At 37.3% G+C, this 24,117-nt stretch overlaps 1 protein-coding gene across 1 annotated transcript in view; it reads right to left on the bottom strand.

Moving 5' to 3' along the window:
• The window catches only part of LOC126181417 (ATP-binding cassette sub-family D member 3), a 122,228-nt gene that overhangs the window by 30,733 nt on the left and 67,378 nt on the right, over positions 1-24,117 (bottom strand). The window contains exons 8-11 of the mRNA XM_049924769.1: positions 17,588-17,800; positions 17,250-17,319; positions 10,080-10,177; positions 5,888-6,101 (exon numbers count right to left, since the gene is read on the bottom strand). Coding sequence (XP_049780726.1) covers positions 5,888-6,101; positions 10,080-10,177; positions 17,250-17,319; positions 17,588-17,800 — 595 coding nt within the window. The remainder of the gene's footprint in view (positions 1-5,887; positions 6,102-10,079; positions 10,178-17,249; positions 17,320-17,587; positions 17,801-24,117) is intronic.

Here is a 24,117-nt window from a genome sequence, read left to right as displayed (position 1 = left end):
GCGGAAGAACATACATATAATGTCATGCTTATATTCGTATTATTCTTATGCCTAATAGTGATGCAGTCAGAAATGAAGCAAGGCAATTTACTAGATTTTTAAATCTAACATGACTAATTTCTGTGCAGAATGTAATGTACTGAAGAGGCATCTGCAAAGATTTTCAAACAGTGAAAAATTTTCGCTAAACTCTCATTCAGAACATCTTCTATCATACGCAGTCTATTATTTGGTTCTTGTTGATCATTATCAAAGAAAGCAGAAGTGTAAGTAACAACAAATAGCAGTCTCTTGCCATTGTTTCGCTAATGAGATGATTCCTCTCTCTTTTTTTAAAAAATTGTAAGCAGTGGTAGCGTGCACAAAAGCAAGCCATGTCGCGGGCAGCGACAGACCTTAAACACTCATTATCAGAATGCGACAAACAATGCAGGACACAGTACAGTAATGCATTTTCAGCTTAGAGTGACGTAAACCCCTATAACAAAGAGAACGGCACTTATCAGATCAAAGAAAAAGAAGCAATCAATTCAAACAAGACGAAGCCCGTGAAAAAGGCAGGGTACCCGTATAAATAAGGATGGAGCGCCTGATGCATAGCAATGGCTACCTGGCAAAGCTTAACTGCTAAGCTTACAACTCTAACCAAAGTGCTATAGCTGTATCGTCATTCAGTCGACCTAAATTGTGTCTCAGATTACAATGGACCAACTTTGTTTCAATTTGGAGATGCGGCCTAAAACTTTTCTCTCCCCTTGAATTTCGAGTCTCAAATTTCAGGTGCAGTTTAGATTCGAGAAAATTTTTTTTCCTTGATTTCGAGTCTAATTTTTCAGGTGTGGCTTAGATTCGAGTGCGGCTTGGATTCTAGTAAATACGGTAATGGGGCGCTGCTCTGTCCTGTTGGAACCACATTCCGTGCCTAGTTTCTAAATGAACATCTTCCATTAGCTCCAACAAATCATTGTGGAGAAGTTGTAAATAAGGTTCCCAGTAACATTTCGGTCAAAAAATACAGTCCTATCAAGCAACCGTTTAATATTCCACACCAGACCATTAACGACCATTTGTGTTGATTGTCAATGGGCCTGTGCCAGTGTGGATTGACAGGGGACCAATAATGACAATCCTGGTGATTTAATAGCCATTGTTTTTGAATGTGGCTTCATCGGTGACCATCACGTACCTTAAAAAAAATCACTGTCACCTCTTATTTTCAAGGCCAATTGCCAGAAATGCATGCGTATTTGCATATCTTTCAGCATTAATGCCTGTGTCAGTGTGATACGATACGCATGAGATTTGTGTGTCTTCAGAATCCTCAAAACAGCTGATTTCAGTATTCCAGTTTGTCTCTGAATCGCACGACTACTAATTTTGGGATATAGTTGAACACAGGTGAGAATGGTAACGGTACGAGCATCATTTTCATTTTCATTGTATTCGCGACGACAAGATGGATGGTGCATGTATCCATTTCGAGCTATTTCGAATAATGTTTTCGCTTGGATGTTGTCTGTTTGGGAAATGATCTGCATACAAACGTGCAGTTGCATGGTAATTGATATGGCATTCACCTAATATTAACATCATAGCAACAGTCTCTGTAGGAGGATAGTGAGCCATGTTTTACTAAAGAATAATTTACTTTCATCAGTTGATGTCTATGGTTTACAATCTGAAAGTGAAGTGACATCTGATCACATGGCACCGACCTTCATACTGAGCCATAGTTCACAGAACGGCCATGGTAGCGCTACAGTCAGATGAGTAATGCAATTGTGAAGAGTTCCCTAACGAGATTTTAATACCATTCCGCCTCCCTCCATCAAAAACTGTGGTGGGTAGGATACATTTTGTAATTAAAAAATATAAAAAAAAAGCTTAATTTGGCATAATGAAAGAATAGGAGCACATTTTGTATTAATTTGATGCGTCTTTCTCTGATCATTCTAAAGAAATCAGAGTTCTTCTCCAATTTTAATTTTTCTCGATTTCAGCGCCATCTGTCAATGGTTTAAAAATGTTTCAGATAACACTTTATTACTTTTTTCTGGACAATCCGAATCTGAAATAAAAAATGGAGGTTTCCATTTAAGATTTAGATGTTGCCCCCCACCCCACCCATGGGGGTGGGGGCTACGGGTCACGTGTAGTATCATTTGATGTCCCCCTTTGAACTTACAAACTTGTCTTACCCACTATTTTTACCCAATGCATAGTTTTTGAGATAATCTCATCTGCGACTTCAGATGGACCACCCTGTATATACTGCAAAAATAAATTTTTGTAAACTGGAAAATCGCAAGGTGTCCACACTTTGTTCAGCAAAGTAAATGTCATTTATGTTCAGTCATTCTGATCTGTGATTCTAATACATTACACTTTTTGTACTTTCGCAACTGATTTACTGCTGATGCTATGCTCGACTGACATTAGGTTTCCTTACCTATGTACTTGTATTTTTTATATTCATTTATGGTAGCTGTGTCACATGTTGCTACACAATGTATCAACTTTTTGTAATCATTCCTAGATTTTATAGCATTTCCCTGGAGGAAGAAAAAAAGAGGACAATGAAATCCATGAACGATCTTAGGTGGCTGCCAATTTGTGTGTAGTGTCAATAAGATACTCTAAAATGACACCATCATGTTATATCCTCTACAACAATGATGCACTGAGTTTGGATGGTCAAAATCTCAATATTCTGTTAGCATAACATCAGTAGTAAATCTATTAAGCCAGTAGAGTGAGACTATTAATTAGAATTGCTGGTTAAAGTAACTGAAGATAAAAAAGTGGACACTCTCACAGAACAGTTTTGAAGAAATTTATACATTAATTACACAGCTGGTTTAACTCCCTCATGACTAATGACTAATAGCTGCTGGTAAACCTTTCGCGATGTGAGGTCGTGGTCCAAGAAACTCTTCCGTTCCTGACGTTTCGTCCAGGATTGTGCTGGACACCTTCAGAGGCAGTCCTCCGCTGGGTCTTGCCGACCTGGCAAGACCCAATGGAGGAGTGCCTCTGTAGATGTGAAGTGCAGTCCTGGACGAAACGTCAGGAATGGAGAAGTGTCTTTGACCACGACCTCACATCCCGAAAGGTTTACCCGTAGCTATATCATCCAGTTGTGAAAGCCTTCATTCTGTAATGACTGTAATGCCTGTGATCCTCTGAAAGATCAAACTGCATCAGTGAATACCAGTGTGGTAAACTGATAAAAGAGATAAGCATAAAAAAGGGTTTACCATGGTATGTGAACTTCACACGTGCTGTTGGAAGCTCAGCCTGTCTTGACACTAACTGTCTCTGCTTTGTTAGGTCCTCCAACGCTTTACTTCGTTCTTCTTAGAACTACTCAGCATGGAATGACATTTCGTTTAAAAGTTCAATGTGACACTGTTTCGTTCGGCATTTGGGTATGGCATTTTTCAGCCAGCCTAGCCATCTTCGGGTCATCATAGTTGTACTGTTTATCCTTTGCGACTTCCTTGTGGCATAAAGGAATTTCAACAGTACAGTGACTGTTGCTATGGAACATACACTCAAAAAGAGCAATCTAGTAACTCATCATCACAAGCTTTTAAAAACTGTGGGAATCACAGTTCTTTTTTGAAGAGAATTATCAAGTCCTTTAAGCCGTCACAATCACCAGGCACAGTAAATTTGCTATAGAATGGCACTACAACACCATGCACAGAGAAGTTACACATTTATTTGTTGATAGAAGAGCAGGCAAGCTGGTGAACCTAAAAAGATGCAGTGCTGTCCAGTGAGCTGATTCCAACATGAGTACCCTATACAATTCATTTTGTTTGCACTGTTTAGCTTTGTATGTATTTGTATATTTACTTCAACTGCAGACCACAAAATTTTATACTATGTTATTAATTTCAGTTAGTAATGACGATCTACAGACCTGAGAACCAACAGATTTCTAATCATATTGAGCCAACATATTTAAATATAGTACAGTCAGTGTGATCAGAAAATTGTGTGTACTCAGACCTGAAGATGGTCATTACTGACCGAAATTAATAACCTGGTATAAATTTTTTTGATTAATAACTGGAATAAATATATAAATGCCTTCCTGGCTCACTGTGGTTTTCTGCTGTGACTATTTTGCAACTCTTGTATGTATTTGCTTGTAGAAATCCACTGTATTTACAGTCCATTGTACTGTTTCCTCTTTTTAGCCAGCAACCAACTATAGTGGCCTGTCTTTGAAAGTAAGATGCAACATAGTGTTCCAAATTGCCAGACCAAATAAACTGTTCAGCAATAGTGAATTTATCAAAGAGAAAATGGAATTTTGTACACACATTCAAGTAACTCACAGAATGTACTTTCTGCTAAATTTGAAAGCTGGAGCACATGATGAAATTGGTAGTACAAATAATAAATTTTTTCATGTCACATGGGTTCTTACATCTTCTGTTTCTACAGTTTTTAATGGAATTAAATGAAGAGTGTGGAGATGTTACCAGTTACTGTGAAATATGTTGGTTAATTTGAGGGGCATGTTGGGAATGATTTTTCAATTTAAGCCCCACTGTTGTTCAGTTTCCGAAGGAAAAAGGTAAGTAGGAACCAATATTGGCAGATCAAGAATGGATTGCAGATAATGTGTGTTTAGTGGACATGACTGCACACTTTTACACACTCTTAGTAGAATGTAGCAAGATGAGAAGCAACTATTTGTGTTTTGATGGGAAAAGTGAAAGCAGTTAAAAAGAAAATGCACTGTGGGGCAAGATAACTTCTGACAAACATCACCAACCATTTCCCTAAGCTCTCAGGTGTGAAGTTTGGAGAATTCATTGTGGTGTTGGAAGAAATATAGAAGAACAGTTTTCTGAACTGTTTTTAGGACACTGGCACCCTCATATTCATTTTTACCTCTTTTTGTATGTGTTTGCTGTTGTAGTTGAAAGCACCCTTTTGTATTTGCATATGGAACTTATCCCATTTGAAAGACCAATTCCTTCATGTTTCACCTGTGTAGGAGTTCTATAAGGTTTCCCTCTGGAAGAGTTTCCCCGTCTCTATAATGTGGTTGCAAAAGTTATTTCAATGTTCACAGCCTTATATGTGTGCACAATGCTTTTTTCAATTATGAAACTATATAAGTCATGATTGCATGGCAACCCAACTGATGAAAATTTACAGAATTGTGTGTTTGTCCTTGTGCTGACAGTCTGGCACAAACTTTGTTATAACTTCAGTGAACCAAAAATAACAACATAATGATGAAAATTTGCACTGTGTCACCCATGCTGTCCAGAAATGTAGCCACTGCAATGTTTGTAGAATAGTTCCAGATACTAAAATTTATTTCTTTACAACGTAGTTATAATCACTTATTCCATCCCTAACAATGTGCTGTACACTAGTTGTTTTTGCCTCTGTTTCTATATCAAAGCTTGAATAAAGAAAGAATTTTACAGGGAACAATGAAGTGTACACAATATTGCTGGTGTAACATAGTTGCAAAACTATGTTAATTTTTCTTAATTTTTGTAGGTGTATCCCCTCATAAGAGTAACAGTCGAATACCGCTCTTTTATTATGTGCTGTACAGAGCTTCAAATTTTCAAATTTCCTAATATAGCCTAACACAAAACCAAGCTGCATGCAAGTCATTCTATTTTCCTTGTGCGACTGCACTGCCATCTAACACAGCGTATTCACTAAAAGTGATACAAGGTAATAGGGGAAGTGACACACACACACACACACACACACACACACACACACACACACACACACACACCCCTTAGGGATGTGAGTGTTATCCATTAACTTGCAATGCAATTCATACATTTCTTGAACCTAGTGCTTACACTACAGTTTCAAATAATGTCAATGAACTTACTAATGAGACCATTGTCATCCCTTTCTGGAGTCTTGCGAGAGTCTGAGACCATTGTACGCTCATAATGTCCTTGGTTCAGGTCTTTAAGTACACCCATGATTTCTGTAACTCTTGCTGTGAAGCCTGCTAACCTTGTCATTTCTCTGCCAGCCAGAACCAGACGTCCTATGGCTTCAGCAAGTTTTACAAGCATCCGCCCATAAGTGTAGTACAGCTGTTGAGAAAAATTACCTAGTCAGAATAAAACTTTACAGTTTCCAAGCTGTTCTTAAAACACATATTTATTATACAGATACAATCTTTAACAAATATTTGGATCCTTAGCTGAAAAACCAATTAGATAATCAGGATCTACTTCAGGATCATTCTATGTCAAATCAGCACTATTTTGAATGAAAATTTACCTTAACCTCTTAGATTTCCATGAAATTTGGTGTACTTAGTGTCCCTACATAGTTGTGAATGAAAACTGTAAATTGTTTGGTATTTAATTAAAAATTAATTAAGACTTGAATTTTCAAATGTTCATTAAAAATTGCTACAACCCGGATTAGTAAATTGCCATTTTCTCAAGAACCAGATAAGATACAGATCTGCAAAATGTGTCATTTTAAAGCTCTTTAGACGGGCTTTCGTTTGGTATGCAACATGGTGTTTAAAAATGAAAATTATTTTGCAGAGGTAAAAATCACCCTGCATAAAGGGTGTATAGTAGATTTTAGCTAATATAATGCAGCAAATAAGATCTAGACAAGATATCAAAATTTATTTAAAATTGAGAGCAGAATGATATCTTGCTTCATTCTCAAGGTTCTGGTTTTTATATTCGACAGACAGTAATGCATGGTGTGGATCGGGAATCATGTGATCATCAAAATCATCATATTTCATAAATAGTTCAAGATACTGAAACAAGCTTTTTTGCAAATGACAGCACACAAAGAGAGACGTACATTGTATGATAAACACCCGACAATTTTTATTCAGCTAGATCTAAGAGTAGGTCATCCGCAGCAGAAAGAGGATCGGCAGAATGGCACAAGTAAACATGATAGAAACAAAGATGTGTCGATCTAGTTATACCATAGAAATTGCTCACTTTTCTATATACGATAATTTGCCTCAATTAACCTCACAAACAGCTCTATCTGAAAGTTCTAGGTCATAATTACACCATACTTGAGCACTTTTCTTGCTTTTATACGTTCTCGGCAATGTCCGAATCAACCAACACAGTACACATTTTTGTAAAAACCATTGTTATTTTATAACTTTACACAAAAACCTCAAAAAACTTGTACAGTGACTGTCTCAGTACTATAGGCTACTGATCTTATTGATAACTGCAGTTACAATACTTTTCCACTGGTCGCAACGACAGAAAGTTTCTACTTGATAATACTGTGTGAGCTTTCAACATTGAGGCTGTTCCTCAATGAATTTTCCTAGGTAAACATTCAACACCAAATAAAAGTCTCTGAATGCAGCAAACACAACCTCATGCTTAAAATAATTGGGACGTGGAGGCGAAAATTAGCGGCAATTCATTGCAAAGCAGCAGGAAAAAGCCAATAGATCATACTACTTGACAACACTGCAGTGCCCAAAATCACCCTGTTTGAGGAAGTAAACTTAAAGCATGGCTGGTCCCCTAGATCAGTTTCGTCACATATTGGCTTTGTTTGGAATACGTTGTGTCGACTGTCCTCTTTTTCGATTACTGCCAAAGCCAATAACCTAGCAGTTATTGTATCATAATTGTGTGGTGAAGATAAATGTTGCAAGTTGTGTTGGCAACACCGATTGTGGATTACATTGGCATTTCCTCTTTCACATCTCCCCTCTCCACAACAGTCTAAGTTAACTGCATCGCCACCCACAGTGAGAACAATCTCAAGAATGTAGAATCAAGGTAAGCCTTGGTAGGAAGAAACAAATTGAGGGAATTTTTAGCGTTAATCTTTTGGATTTTTCACAGGAGCTAGGAAATTATGGCATAGAAACATGGGGTTGGGTCGTTTGGGGGAGGAGACCAGAGCGAAGTCATCAGTCTCATCGGATTAGGGAAGGACGGAGAAGGAAGTCGATCGTGCCCTTTCAAAGGAACCATCCTGGCATTTGCCTGGAGAGATTTAGGGAAAACACGGAAAACCTAAATCAGGATGGCCAGACGTGGGATTGAACCGTTGTCCTCTTGTAGAATCAGAAAAGTGTAAAATCAGGGAACATAAAATCCAATGTCCACTGCAGTGATTTAATTTTTTCTCCAAATTCCAGATGTTGCTGGTTTAAGACATTATGATAACAAGCTGGCAAAAAGTGACTTGTAATTTTACATTGCTTCAATCCTTTAGGATGAGTGAACCATAGTTGGCAAACAAAAAGACTGAGAACTCTTTCAGAATGGATATGTAAACTTTTTCCTGGAATGCCAAAAACTACAAAAATTTGTGACAGCTGTAGGAAAAAACTTGATATACTTTGGAAAGAGCAGGAGGCTGAAATAGATGCTGACAACAAAATGGGGTCAGACTCCAATCAAGATCCCATTTTTACTTCTCAGGCACAGGTTTTCCAGTCCCTTAACACTTGTCTTCAAGAGTTAGGAGATCCTCCTGTAAACACAAGAAATATAGCATCTAGGAGATATTCTGCAGGAAAGAGAAAAAGAATCTATTCTTTTATGAACAGGAATTTTTGTGTCAACACAGAGTCTTCTGAAAGTGATACTAAAGTATCAGAAAATACAGTTTTAAACAATCTGAAGACCAACTTCATACATTTAAGCAGCAGAAAGAAACAAAAATCATGATTTTAACATTCCTGCCTGAATCACATAGTGTAGGGAAGATAACGTAGGAATTCAATGTCCCAAACTACATGGTTCAGCAAGCAAAGCAGCTATTACAGAGCAGAGGCATTTTGGAAAAATCCAGATCAAAGACCAGGGAAAAGTCTGAGAGTATAAACTGTCCACACCATTCGGTCATTTTATGAGAGCAACAACATAAGCAGGGCCATGCCTGGAATAAAGCATTGTGTTTCAATGAAGGACAGTGGAGGTCAGAAAATTAATGCTTCAGAGACTTGTTCTTTGTAATTTAAAAAGTTTTTTTTTCCAAATTTATGAAGGTGTGGCCTAAAAACTGTATTCCAGCAGGCCCCTGTGGTACACACACAGCGTGTGTATGTGCCATTCACCAAAATTTGAAATTGATGATTGAAAATGCTAGGCTGAACTCTGTAACAAGTGGAGAAATATAGACATATAAACATTGTCTTGCGAAGGTTCTGTGCAATCCAATATCAATAGATTGTCATTTGGGAGACAGTAATTTATGTCCGGGAATAAGGAAATCAACACCATACTTCAGAAGGCATTCGAAGAAAAGCTGATGGGCAATGTCACCTTCCAACAGTGGATTTCTGTGGACAGGTGTAAATTAGGAACATCGCAAAAATTGGTGAAAGATTCCATCAATTTATTTTGCTGTCTATCTTGGTCCATCATGACTTTATTGCAGAATAACAAAATTCACTTATGAAACACATTAGAGAAAGCCTACAAGATTCACAGTTTGTTGTGTGTGATTTTTCAGAGAACTACTCATTTTTGATGCAGAATGAGGGCCAAAGCTATCACTGGACAAGTCAGGAAGCCACTGTTCATCAATTTGTTGTGACCTACAAAGGAGAAACAGAGCATCTCAGTTATGTTGTTTCGGACTGTCTTGAAAACATAACACTGTGGCTGTCTACTGCTTCCAGAAAAAGTTCACTGAATTCTTTGAGAAAGCACTTTCAACCTAAAAAAAAATGTACTACTTTTCTGGAGTGTAGATTCCAGTTATCTCTCTCTACCATCCTCTTATTTTACTACACCAGCATGGACACTTTACCTCTATTTCTAGTATCCACCCCCCTGTCCCCCCTCCATGCTACTTTCATGGCTGGCTGCTACTCACAGCCTCTTCGATGTGACTAGCAGTGATCTGTCATCATATTCATAATTATATTCCAGCCTGGATTTTCCAATAATTTATTCTGACTTACTCAGCTCACTTTACAATACTGCATGCCTCCTACAGGGGCATGCATAATAGCTAGTGAGCATGGAAGTAACCACCCATCTCCCTGAAAAGTAATAATTACACACTTAAATGGGCCAGCAGCAGTACTGTGTATTACTCACTCTAAATCTTTCTTGCTCTCCACAGATAGCGAGCTCTGGATGATTACGGTCCAAAAATGGCAGGCTCACTGCAAAAAAGCCAACTACTGTGGCACAATCTGAAACAGAATGAATAGTACATGCAATGGATTGCTGCACAATATCAACATAGGTTATGCAGATTTGGGGGGGGGGGGGGGGGAAACTAGTTATAAGCTGATAGCTTTCCACATGGGCTGTTTCTGTACACAGATGATGAATTCTAGTTAGCTGGTAAACTGGCATGAGGGCCCAGTAGACAGTGTGCGGCTGTTGGCCAAAGGCAGATACCACTTGCAGAAAACAGGATTTACCTCTGGGAAAAAACTTTGGAGACCAGTATTCTGGAGGCGGGAAGTGGCTTCTGTTCTGAGCTGGCCAATGATGATGATGGAGAATATTCATACTGAGGGACTATGTAACTAAAGGTGGCACATAAAATAAATAGTAGGCAAGTACTAACACGGGGCACAAAATGAAAGAATTACTAATAACAATACCTGTACTTTGGAACAACTGTCTTAGAAGATAGGCCATATAAAGTGTGCTGGCACTTATAAAATTTATATCTTCATTAATATTAATCAGATTGTGACAGAAAACATCATTGGTTAGCTTTTGTTACATCTGAATACATAATGAGAAAGAGGAGACAATTTCCTTTCAAACCACAACCCAACATTTTTGAAGCATTTTGTTATTTACATACATCCCATTGTACTATAAATTATACAGTCTAGAACAATATTTAATAGCGTATGTCTGGGGTACAAATCAACACAGAATCTACCACTTTAGCTTCCTTTTCTTGTTTCATTTGCACACATGTGATGGCATATATTATAGTAATGAGTTCTGAATAATTTCAATAATTTACATTGTACTTGTGAGAGACTTTCTGAGGTCGATTTGTGCCATCAGAGGCCAGGAAAACAAGTCTACAGAAGAACAGAAAGCCAGGTATGCAGGTATTGTATTTTACAGACTATAAAAGACATCTTAATTGTTAAGTAATTTTCTTAAAAAATAAGAATTTTTAGTAGATTGAAAACCAGATTTTACAATCTAGTTTATAAAACTGAACTGATGTTTAAAATCCCTGACAATAATAATAATAATAATAATAATAATAATAATAATAATAATGATGATGATGATGATTGTTGTCCTCTTCATATATAAGATGGTCTTCCCTGCCACCAAGAGCATTACTTATGCCACACTTCTTGAAATATTTAACAATAATGTCTTCTCTCACTCTAGACCAAGACTGTGTTATTCACTGACACACTTGTTTGATGGTAGGTCGTTTTAAAGCTCCCTTTGGCGTGAATTCATGTCGAGTTTCACCCATCATCCATTTGTTCCATTCCTCTCCCATATACACTTTAAATGGTTTATTTATTGAGACATCAGGAGGTTGCAATTGTGAAATAAGTCCTTCTGGAATACTAGCAAGCTCAAATGACTACTAAATTGATCTGCCATAAGAAGAGAACTCTTCTTCAATAAAGCACCTTTCCTTCTCTCCCACACTCTGTTAATCCATAATTTTGTACCAGCCTCGTCCAGCCAACCCCGTCATGTATGTGAACAACACCACCTGGTTGTACTTCAGAAGGTTTTGGTATTGTTTTGCTATTGAAAATGATAGTTGGATTAAGGTTAGTGCCATCAGCAAAACATGAAAGGATAACAGTGTAGTGCATTTTTTCCATGTCCACTTGTTTTTATAGTTACAATTTTAGCATCTTTCATGGAAACAGTTCTGTTACTCGACAAATCAAATGTCAGAGAAGCTTTGTCCATATTCGCCATTTGGCTCAGTTCCACACTGGTTTTCTTTCAATTTTGAATAATAAAGCAACGGAAAGATAATCTCTCTTCTTCATCTGAGATATTTTGGTTTTGGTTTGCATGCTAAGTCCATGATGCTTCATAAACCTGTAGCACCAAACAACTCCATCCTCAAAGTCTGTCAGGTTCCATTGAAGCGCTAGCTTACAAGCATGTAATTACATCATTTTTGTATTAATGCCAATGTCATTTTGATGGTGACCTTGAATCCATTTCAATACATCATCATCTAGTTCTGGTCATTTTGCATTCAGTTCTCTACTTGCATATTTAGTCTTCTTCATTTTTTCCAGTTCATCTTTACGAGTCCACCAGTTGCAAATGGTTTTTTTCTGTCAGAGGAAGACAGAAACACCACTCAGCTGCTCTGTTTCCATGTTGTTATGCATTTGCTATTACTTTCAATTTACAGCTCACATCATATGAATACGTTTATTTTTTCCATTACGAAAGTAGCTACTAAGAAAAATATTGTACTGTTGACACAGGTCACTTTCAATTCAAGTTCACTGGCACTGCATACTGCACTGAAGCGTCATAGGCTAGACAGTGTTTTGTGTTTGTGATGGTGGGGCAGCAGGAAGAGAGTGTTAGCAAGCTTGTGAATCCCCACAACTGATGTTCGTCACATCAGTGCATTGCTGTTGCTAGATGGATCCAATGTTGCCAGATGGAGATAGATTTCCTGTGGCATTAAATATACGGCCATTTTTACGACTAGTGGGAATTTTAAATCAAACACTGAACATTTTTATATTAGTTTCAAGTATAAGATGCACCTGGATCTTGGAGGCAATTTTTCACAGAAAAAAGTGTGCCTTACAGTCAGTAAAATATGGTAGTGATTGCCAGTGTGGCAATTAGCATGGGAGCATGGTGGTGATCTGTCATGTGATAAGAACAGTTGGTGGTTTGGTTTGGTAGAAGTGATGGAGTTTCATGTAGCATTATCCACGTTTAACAGTAGCTTGAGTGGCAGATCAGTTGCTCTAGAATTGGACAGAAGATAGAGCTATTTAACATCACTAGAGAATTATTAATGGCTTGTGGAGTGATCTGGGTTACACGGTACAACAGCTTGCTTAATGCCCGTTTGCAGCGTACCTGCTCTGTCGCTCAAGTTCATTTGTTTCAAAGGAATATGTAATTAAGCTCGACTTTAATTTAACATCATAATCTTTTGTTTTAATAAGATGATCTCTTTTATCTCCTACATCAATTTTTGAATTGGTCTACATCTACTGTAATTTCAGAGACTATGCTGCAGACATGCACTTTAAGGAAAAACGTGGTTATCGTGGTGCACAACTATCTCCAAGAGCCACAGTACTCAGTGTATCTAACTACTCCACCAACTGTAGTAAGTTTCATGATTTTACCTTACTTCTGTTAGAGGTAAAGCATCAGAACACACCGATGTGAGTAGCAGATGAAATATCACATTATTTTCAGGTACGATGATCTCTGCAACATATGAAGACGTACTGTGTGGGTACAAAGCTAGTACATAGTGACAAGTCTACTGTATGTCTGAAATGGGACACTTATAAAACTTTGCCCTGTATTCACAGAGGTATTTTCTGAAGAGTTATGAGGTAACATATTTGTATCAAATGACAGGTACACTGATAGCCAAAGTATTGTGATCACTGCCCACCATGATATTGGATGCTGCCTGATGGTGTTGTGGGTATGTGATGCGGTAACAAAAGTATGTAAGCAGAGTAGATATGGTTGAGGGATCACACTAGCAAAGACAGTGCTATAATGGGGAAATCCACGGAGATAAGTTACTGACAAAGGGCAGATTATTATTATGCGGAGCCTGTGAACAAATATCTCAAAAACAGTGAAGCTGGTTGAATGTTCATGTGCTCCTGTTGTGAGAATCTATGGAAAGAGGTAGGGCAGTGAAACTACCATTAGGTGCTAAATGTTTTAATTTCCATGACTCTTCACAGAAAGTTGGGTACGGAGGCCTTCTGCTCTGTAAAGTAGGATAGATGGTGATCTTTGGTACCTCTGCCGAAAGGGCAGAATTCTGGTGGACACAGAAGTGTTTTGGAGCACACTGTTCATCATACATCATTGGACACGGGGCTCTGCAGCAGACCACCCCTACATGTTCACATGTTGACCCAACGACATCATCATCAATTGCAATTTCAGTGGGCACAGGACAATCAGGATTTGACCATCAATCAGTAGAAATGTATCAGCTCTTTGGGTGAATCACATTTTTACTACACTCTGTTGATACTTGTCTCCACAAACATACTCATTGAGGTGAATGGTGGCTCAAAACATGAAGCACACCATGGACACAGGCTGGTGGAAGCAATATTATGCTGTTGGAGACATTCTCCTGTGCTTATCACCACCCGCATCCCTTCATGCTAGATGTCTTCTCCGATGGCGATGTCATCTTTCAGCAGTATAGCTGTCTTTGTTTTGGAACCAGAACCACGCTGCAGTGGTTTGAGGGGCATTATAGTGAACTAATGTTGATGTTGTGGTGACCAAATTTTTCTGATGTAAATCCTATGGAGCCGAAAAATCACCACCACTGATGATGCTTTACCTCAATAAAGCAAAATGCATCTGGTGAAAAAAATCATGCATTTTTGTAGTTGCAACGACAGATCAAAAATATCCTCATTAATTATAAAGCAACTAAGGACACTATGGCCACACAAATGAAGAATTACATCCTATGGAACACACCTGGGTCGCTATTGGGCACCATCACCACATACACAAATCGCGGCCCATAATTTGAATGAATTACAAGAACTTTGCATAGACATCTAATGCCATGCATTTCCAGCTAACAACGAACAGTCGGATCGCTGATATGTAGAATCAGTGCTGTATTTCATTCCAAAGACAGACAGACCAGCTATTAAGTTGGTGGTCATATAGTTTTGGCTCACCAGCGTATAAAAATTTGTAATACATTTTCAAAAACATTGATAAAAAACAAAATTTTTTTTTTACAATTGCAGAAATTGCTTAAGATGATACAGACAAAAGCTATCCACCTCAACAACCATTTTTAACACAAAAATCATAAAGTAGTATCAAATAAAAACAGTAAAGACGGTACAATCTGTTCTTGATGAAAAGATTTTAGTCAAGTATATTCATGATGTAAATCAATAAACAATATTACAAAAGCCAACAGAACATGTCAGATTGAGAGTTAATGTTAGATATTCCATTGATATCAATCTCCTGGGAGAGTAAGCACTAGCTCGGTGGGGGTAAAAAATTGGCTGCATCCATGTTGAATGAGCCATCTAGGTATCCATAGAAGGACTTGAATACAAAATAATTTAATGGGTACTTCATTTGCCACGCGGCTGGTGTTACAAGACTGACATGCAAAACACCCTTATCATCGTTAATTTTTATTCAATTGATAAAAAATCTTCATAGTGTTTACCAGTTTTCAGAAACAAGAGAGCCATACTGTTCCCCGAATTACTCTTTTCATGAGTACATTATCCTATTACAACTTTATGATAACTGGACCAATAATAAATATTGGGACGTATAGAACAACAGTGTAAATCTACAAAAGATTTGTAAATTATTGTAAAAATTCAATTTGAATAATTTACGGTTGCTGACAGCTGGCTGCAAACATTAAAAAAAATAATAATAAAAAAAATTGCAAATCCATGCACTATATGTTTTAAAAATACGAATATTTGATTATAGACCCTGTGAATTACAACAGAAATAATTTACATCATTCAAACGTGTAACAATGTAACAACATGCATTAATTAAAATAAAAATAAATAAATAATGAACATGGAGAAAGCAGCTGACAGACTTTGCACCATAAAAGGAAATTAATGTTGCCAATAGAGGAATATCACGTAACTGACTGCGTCTATTTGGAATGTAAATGCAAAAATGAATGCAGCCATAGCACACTGTTTTTTGCTAGTTACGTCTCTCTTCCTGTTGATAAACAGTTCTTGAACCAAAGCTTTAGATGATGAAAATTAATATTTCCTAAGATGATATTTTCACCGAGAAATAAATCTTTACTGAAGCAGCATACAAAAGTGGAGATTTGTTTCCAACACTGATTGCCAAGTTTCCACAACTACACCAATCACTGATCCTCTGCAAGTCTTCCTGCATTTTTCTACAGGCTTCTGGCACTTTTTAATCCTGTTAGAATTACACAGTATTCTATCTGCTTGATTTTAATTGGAAAGAATTGAAAATTCATTATTTTCATGGCAGCAGTGGGTGCACTCAGTGTCAACTGACAAAATAATGGAAAGTCAGTTACGTGGTTTTGTTTCTTCAATAATAATACACAGAAATATATCTGAAGTGCATTTTTTTCATAGTACTTGGATGAGAAGCTTCAAGAAACAGGACATTCAATGTATTTAAGAAGACTGACAAGAAGTGTCTAAGACTGCTCAACTCTTAGAGCTATACACAGAATTGCTGAAAAATCCGAACTTCTGAAAAACCTAAAATATCAGATACTAAAAGGAAAATACCCATTCTCTCACAAAAATTATACCAATACAACAATAAGAATATTTTTTTCACTCCAAATGTCATCAACTAGGCGACAGTGAAAGCAGAATTCAAAGTGTGAGATTACCTTGAGTTAAATTGTGTCTAGCACTACTACTATTTTGTAAGGGTACAAAATACTACAGTTAAGAAAAAAAGATTAATGATATTACTACATTAATGGTTGTACTCATAGCTGCTGTAACAAGTATTATATTTTACAGTTGCTTGTGACATAGACAAAGCTCCCAAAATGAACATATACAGTCTAACCGTCAACAGAGTATCATAGTTTCTGTTAATGATCACACTTCTTAAGACACAATTTACTCATGTCTTCAATTGTGCCCTACTTCCATAACATTTTATCTATTGATTTTACTATTCAACGTACTGTCACCTGACTATTGGTAGCTTAAATACTTCTCTTTACTACTTTCGAACTGACCCAAACACTGGCAGCACAATATTGACTTTACTCTCCATTTTCCTAAGGTTCCTGTAATACACACCTTTTTGGCTCTCTTCCCACTCATATGTTACCTGATCCTTCACTTGTTCTCTTACTTCCCTGCCACATTTTTCGTTAGTGCTTAACTTTGTTTAGCTACACTACAGCCACCTTCACTCAGAAATTTTATCAGTACTTTTTTAAGCCAATCATAAAAGTGAAATTGTTTCAGCTATGATTGAAAGCTTATGTTACAAAGATTTAAAACATAAACTATAAAAAGAATCACATACATTTTGCGACAAGATTGTCAATGGTTCCCATCAGCACTCTGAACTCCAAGAACTTCCTCATATGATTAACCTGAAATGAACAATCATCCATTTTGCTGTTAACATAATAAAAACTATTTCATCAAATTTTAACAAAAAATCAATCCAACTTGGTTTGTTTCTTCCAATTAGTTCACTTTATTTGCAATCAACGTAAAAAAGTTGTGCAGTATATAGTCAAAGAAAACAACATCCACTGATATCACGAAATGAAGCTACAGCACTCAAGAATGTAGACTTCCATTGTAATTAGAATCACAAGACAAAATAAAGAGTCAATTACTGACACATTAACTTACCAATTTTTGAAATGATGCCAATAAAGTAAGCTTCTCACGACTATTGCCTTGATAGAAAGCTACTTCTTCAGAATTTGTAATTAGTCTTGAGTTGATATATCTGAATTCACCTTCAAGCTTCTGTTCAGTAACTGTCATGCGGCCCATTGGTCGCCTAAGGTGCGTGAGAATGAAGCCCGATACAACTAGGTAAGCAATTAGCATCACTGGAGTCTGGAAAATCAGAGACATATGTACAATAAAATTATGCTTATGACATTCTGAAACATTGTCTCCAATGCTCTTGCTATCAATTGCAATATTATGTAACATATTCAATAGCACACTGACAGAGTGTCCTTGCAAGGCTCCTAAAAGCAAACAGAGCATTTATTGCACACGAAACAATAGTTAAGTAATAAATGTAGGACCATCAAAGGATTTTTCACAAATGCCATTGTCTTAACACTGCTGAATCATTTTAGGGGACTGATGTGTAAGTTGTAACTGAAGTTAACCAATCAAATGCTCATTTACAAAAATTTTTCTCATTCAAACATACTTTCAATCCCCCTCACTGTTATTACTTTGTAATTTTTGCATGATTTAGAGGTCAACATGAAATGTCTTTTTAAAGATATAATTTATACTGCTAAATAATCTAGACATGTAAATGAGAAATACTTAACCTATCATGGAGAAAGAATCCAGATGGAATATGTGGTGAAACAGCACCAAGTTCGTGATGGTCATGTTGTATAGCATGCTCTGCAACAGGATATTGTGTGCTGCCTGTACACACCCTCTGCCTATGCCCATTCACCCTGACTGACAACTGGGTGGTAGTCACGTCAATGTAAAAGGCTGAACGGTGTTTGTGTAACAGCTGGTATATGACGTGTGTCATTTCCCCCCAGACACCAGTTTCTCAGAACTCCACAGGTGGGAAATAGCAATACAATATATCCTTGGTTCTCGCCATCCACCTGACCTTAATTTACATTAATTCCTTCTGTCTCAGCATATATTAACAGTAGCTACTCCTTTCCTCACTCAATTTCAGTTTTCTACACCTTTCATTTTCTGACTTGTCTATTTTTCGCCATCTCCCCTCCCACCTCTGTTACATACAATGCACTTGGCGTTTCACTCTTATTAACTCGTGTGATGCTTGAGTAGTAATCTCTGTCTTGCATATTACCCTATCTTCCACCTTGAAGCTCTCAGGTTTTCAAATCTCATCTGGTGCAGTCCCCTTCAGTCAGTTTTTCCTTCTCATCCCATCTCTGGTATGTCTCCCCTGACCCGGAGCCCTGAGTGACTTTTTTTTCTAAATGGTACCCCTTTCTCTAAACCTCTCTAGTCCTTCTCCTTCAACTCTTCTGCCAGAAGAAAGAGCCACTGGGGCTCCGAAAGCTTGTGAAAATTAAATCCTTTTTGTTGTTGTTGTTGTTGGTGTGTGTGTGTGTGTGTGTGTGTGTGTGTGTGTGTGTGTGTGTGTGTGTGTGTTTTCCCTTGCCGCCACTTGGTGAGTAGATTTTTTTATGTGTCTATTTACATTATATTATCAGTAATGATTATTTTTGTTGTTATATATATGACCTGAGATTGAACATCTCACAACAATGCAACATCACAAACCTTCCATTACACACTCAAGAATGATCGTACCTCAGCTGGTAGGTATTGTGTATCTGCTTTTCTTTCACATTTGTAGGTGCTAAAACTAGTATACATAAAGTGTGGTACACAATTCTGTCCAAGTGTTCTGGTGTTAAAGTACTCCCAATGTACTTCAGTTGAACTTCTCAACAAATCAATTTCTTGTAATCTTTCTCTTCTCAGGTTCCACTGATTAGTGACAACAGCTTCTTGTAACAACTTGACAGCCTTTTCCTTTTAATTGTGTATCCACTTCATCTCCCCCCACCCCCAATTAAATATCGTTTCTAACTTCTACAAAGGGTCCCATTTTTACCAAAGGAGTTATGGAAACCTAAAATCAAGTCCAGTTGCTGTTGTGAACTTTACTGGGTTCCCTACCAGTTTTGGCCTTTATATTATATATCACATTTCTAGAAGTATTCAGAACCACTTGAAACTGACCTAAAGGGCTGAACTGGTAGTGAACTCTGTTTTCAACAGCAAGTGGAGCAATTTTTCATTAAAAATTGAAAATACCTTCCATTCCTACCATACGCAGGTTGATAAAGGGTAGGATTTTGTCAGATACAATCAGTGATTAAATTATACAGCATATGTGTATGTGAGAGCTGAAACTGTATGATGGACTAGGACATAACTTCACACCCCTGCCTTTCATGAGCTGTACATTACGAATCATTCAATATGAAAAAGCCTCACAAAAGAATAGAATTTGACTTAACAGTCTCAGGATTGTTGATAATGAATTCAACGCCTGAAAGAAAAGGAGTGTACAACCTAACATAACCTGTGACAAGTCAATATTTTGATTTGATATTCGAGTCTTACTGGGATAGTTCAATTTGTAGCACATTGCTGGTGAAAGCCAGTGATCCTGATTAGAAGGCTGGTATAGCACACAGTTATAGCTTAACACATACATTCACTGGAACATATACTGTGCCCAGAGTAAATAATTCTCGACACTACATACATTTAAAACCACTCAATGCTAACCCATTATATAGGCACAGGCAGAGAGAGTGGGGGATGTGGCTCTTACTAAAATCTGGATTAACAACATATGTACATGTAACATAAAACTATTAATATAATGCCACAATAGTCACTGTTAACTTCAGGCTTCTTACACCATTAGGGCCCTTCCTATGAGAACAATTTCCTTTGGTGCATGAACATCTAAGTTCTAGCAGGAACAACCTGTAATCAGTATGAGACTTGTGCAAAATGCAGCAGGGAGTTATGCACATGATTACGGCATCCTACAGAACTGTGCCAATCAAAGCAATTGTGCTGTTTATTGGATTGTAACCAACTGACCAACAAATACCCAAGCAGGGAGTGATGTCTGATGCTCCATAAGTGGACACAAAAAGCTGAGGCTACTTCTGCTAAAAATCAACACTAGCAGGAATTGTACAAATGAATAACCAAGGAATGCAATAAACATGGGGAAAGCAAATAATGCAAGAGTCCATCACCTAATAAGAAATGATGTGGACTGTGCAAGAGTCATACTTGTTATTAGTGAGGGTTGAAGTCGATAGTATATGTTTCCTCATTAACCAGAATCCCCCAAACCCATTACACTTGGCTAAAACAAACTAGTTTTTTCATCACAAATGCATATGCTGTGCTGTCATGATACCATAGTATATGGTGTTTCAATGCAACAATAATGATGTAAGTGCTGAGCTGGGAAAGGACTTTACCAATGGCAAAAGCTTGTAAAACAATTTACACCAAAGTAGACCCTAAACAGTGTGAAGTTTTAAGTATGCTAAAACAATAGGTCTTCAAATGAAAGCTTTGCAAATTAATATTGCATAATGGTCAAATATATTTGTTGTAAGATCAAATGAGGTGAGACTTCACATTTTTCATCTTAATTCAATATTTATTTTATTATCTTTCACACGGCAAAAAACAGTGAAGTATCGGTGCCAGTGGAACACAGTATCTAGTATAGCTTCTCCCATAAGCAAGTGAAATGTCACTAAAATGTTTTAGTCTTGTGTATTGTTTCTTTTAGTGTTAACTGTACTGTGAAAATTACTGAAGTATCATTAGTGCAGAAATACAGTATCTAGTACTTTCTTTAATGGGACTGTAATGCACATTGGCATTTTTTAGGCTAGGCAACATGAACAGTCACCAGATGACATACAGGTAGTGAAATCAGACCACATTCACCATTAAAATTTTAGTTGCCTTAAAGCCGAAGTAGAAAGCTCCAAGATATTTAGCAATTAATAGAACATATGAGAGATTAGACTCCATGAGAGGTGAACTGTTCATTGCAGTTGACAAAAATATTGTGTACTGAGGCCGAATTAGAGTGCGATAATGAGGTTATCTGGTCACTTATAACAGAACAGGTCTCCTGTAGGTAAAACCAAGTCAAACTGTTAGATGTTTTACTGGCCACCCTGTTCCATTCTTATAGTTCTAGAGTCATCCGAAGAAAGCCAACAGTCAGTAGTGTGGAAATATTTAGATCATGCAATACTAGTTGGAGGCAACTTTAACATACAGGGTATTGACTATGATGTCTAAGGATTCATTGCAGGGGGTACAGGCAGACAGTGTTGTGAAGTACTTTTGAACACATTTCCTGCAGACTGTCTTCAGGAGCTGGTTTGACATCCCACATACAATGGAAATATTTTAGATCCTGTAGCTGTAAATAGGCTTGACCTTATCTATGGCATCAGGATAGTAGATAGTGTCAGAAGTTCCATGCGGCTTTTTGCGGATGATGCTGTAGTATACAGAGAAGTTGCAGCATTAAAAAATTGTAGCAAAATGTAGGAAGATCTGCAGCGGATAGGCACTTGGTGCAGGGAGTGGCAACTGACCCTTAACATAGACAAATGTAATGTATTGCGAATACATAGAAAGAAGGATCCTTTATTGTATGATTATATGATAGCGGAACAAACACTGGTAGCAGTTACTTCTGTAAAATATCTGGGAGTATGCGTGCGGAACGATTTGAAGTGGAATGATCATATAAAATTAATTGTTGATAAGGGGTGGGTACCAGATTGAGATTCATTGGGAGAGTCCTTAGAAAATGTAGTCCAACAAAGGAGGTAGCTTACAAAACACTCGTTCGACCTATACTCGAGTATTGCTCATCAGTTTGGGATCCGTATCAGATCAAGTTGACGGAGGAGATAGAGAAGATCCAAAGAAGAGCGGCGTGTTTCGTCACAGGGTTATTTGGCAAGCGTGATAGTGTTACGGAGATGTTTAGCAAACTCAAGTGGCAGACTCTGCAAGAGAGGCACTCTGCATAGCAGTGTAGCTTGCTGTCCAGGTATCGAGAGGGTGCGTTTCTGGATGAGGTATCGAATATATTGCTTCCCCCTACTTATACCTCCCGAGGAGATCACGAATGTAAAATTAGAGAGATTCGAGCGCGCACAGAGGCTTTCCGGCAGAAAGGGAGGTAATGACAGTGGCACGTAAAGTGCCCTCCGCCACACCCCATTGAGTGGCTTGCGGAGTATAAATGTAGACTGTAACGTCTCTTAGCAGAAGACGTATTATATGTGGTAAAAAAGAAAAGGAGAAAAGAATAATTGAACTGGATGATTGTAATTGCGTGGACAACGATTGTGTGAACTTTATGTAATAAAGAGAAAGCATTATGTGTCATGTTTTGTTCTTGTATAGAATTATGTACTGATTTTTTTTTAATAATATCTGTGTCGGCGAGTACTGAAACCGCCACAGATGATACTTATTAAATATCAAACAAAGATGAGAATATGTGACTAGTATAAGTAGTAATGACCGAACATTAATTTCTCTGTCGTCTTCTTGGAGTTACGTGAGTAGGAAGAGCCTGTGATGTTATATTGTACTCTTGCGTAGCATTCTTTTGTCAAGATTGAGAGAAGGACGCCATCAGACATTGATTTGTAAAGGTGTGTAATAATTTAATCTGTTTAAATGTTTTGAATAGAGTTACTTAGTGAAAACTTGCATTATGATTTGTAATAAGCTTGTCTGGTATTTTATCCCATCCCTTTAAGACATTTTCAGTTATTTAAATATTATTCGTGGTGCAGAGCTGCACTACGAACGAACGAGCCGCTGCCGTGGCGCATTCAAACTGCATTAAATGAAACCAATTATACCGCAAAGAAGCAGGCAGGTAACAGTGAACTAAAATTATTTCTTTCAGCTTTCGGAATTGCAGAGCAGAGCAGAGCAGCAGATTTTGATGTGTTTTACAGGTTGACGCAGGCTGCTGATAATATATTATTAACAGTGCAAAAAGATAATTTACCTTCATAACATAAAAGAAATCTTGCTGTGCGTAGTTCTGGTCTGGCAAACCTTATTGTAAAAACATCTTTTTCTATGATAATAGTCTGATGTTCTCATGTTAGTCATGGTACTTATTGGTGTCTTACTGTTAACAAAAATCCACTGCAAAATTTTGATGTTGAACAATCACTGCGTACTGAAACATCAGTATTGATAACGAAATAATTTTCATTAACCTTTTCAATAACTGTAAAGTAAGGAAGATATGTTGAACTTTATGGTGAGTTACAGTAACGAAAAAATGATCCTTTAATAGAAAGCCAGATCCAGAATAATAAGAACATAATATATTTTGTTTTGTTGAAAATTAATTATCCAAAGAAAGTCACAGCACAGCATCACAAAGGTATTTCGGGGCTCTTTTCGTAGCAACATATTTTATCTCATATATTAGTTGTTACACAAGTAATAATAAAACAAAGCAAATAGAGAGCCACCGAAAAGATGTAGATGTAGGATACAGACTGGGATTAGTGACAATGATACCATAGCGAGTATTGTTACTAAACTTAATAAATCAGTCACGAAGGCTAGGAGATTATATT

Source organism: Schistocerca cancellata, chromosome 1, assembly GCF_023864275.1.
Source record: "Schistocerca cancellata isolate TAMUIC-IGC-003103 chromosome 1, iqSchCanc2.1, whole genome shotgun sequence".
NCBI lineage: Eukaryota > Metazoa > Arthropoda > Insecta > Orthoptera > Acrididae > Schistocerca > Schistocerca cancellata.
This window is presented reverse-complemented; position numbering and strand designations above follow the sequence as displayed.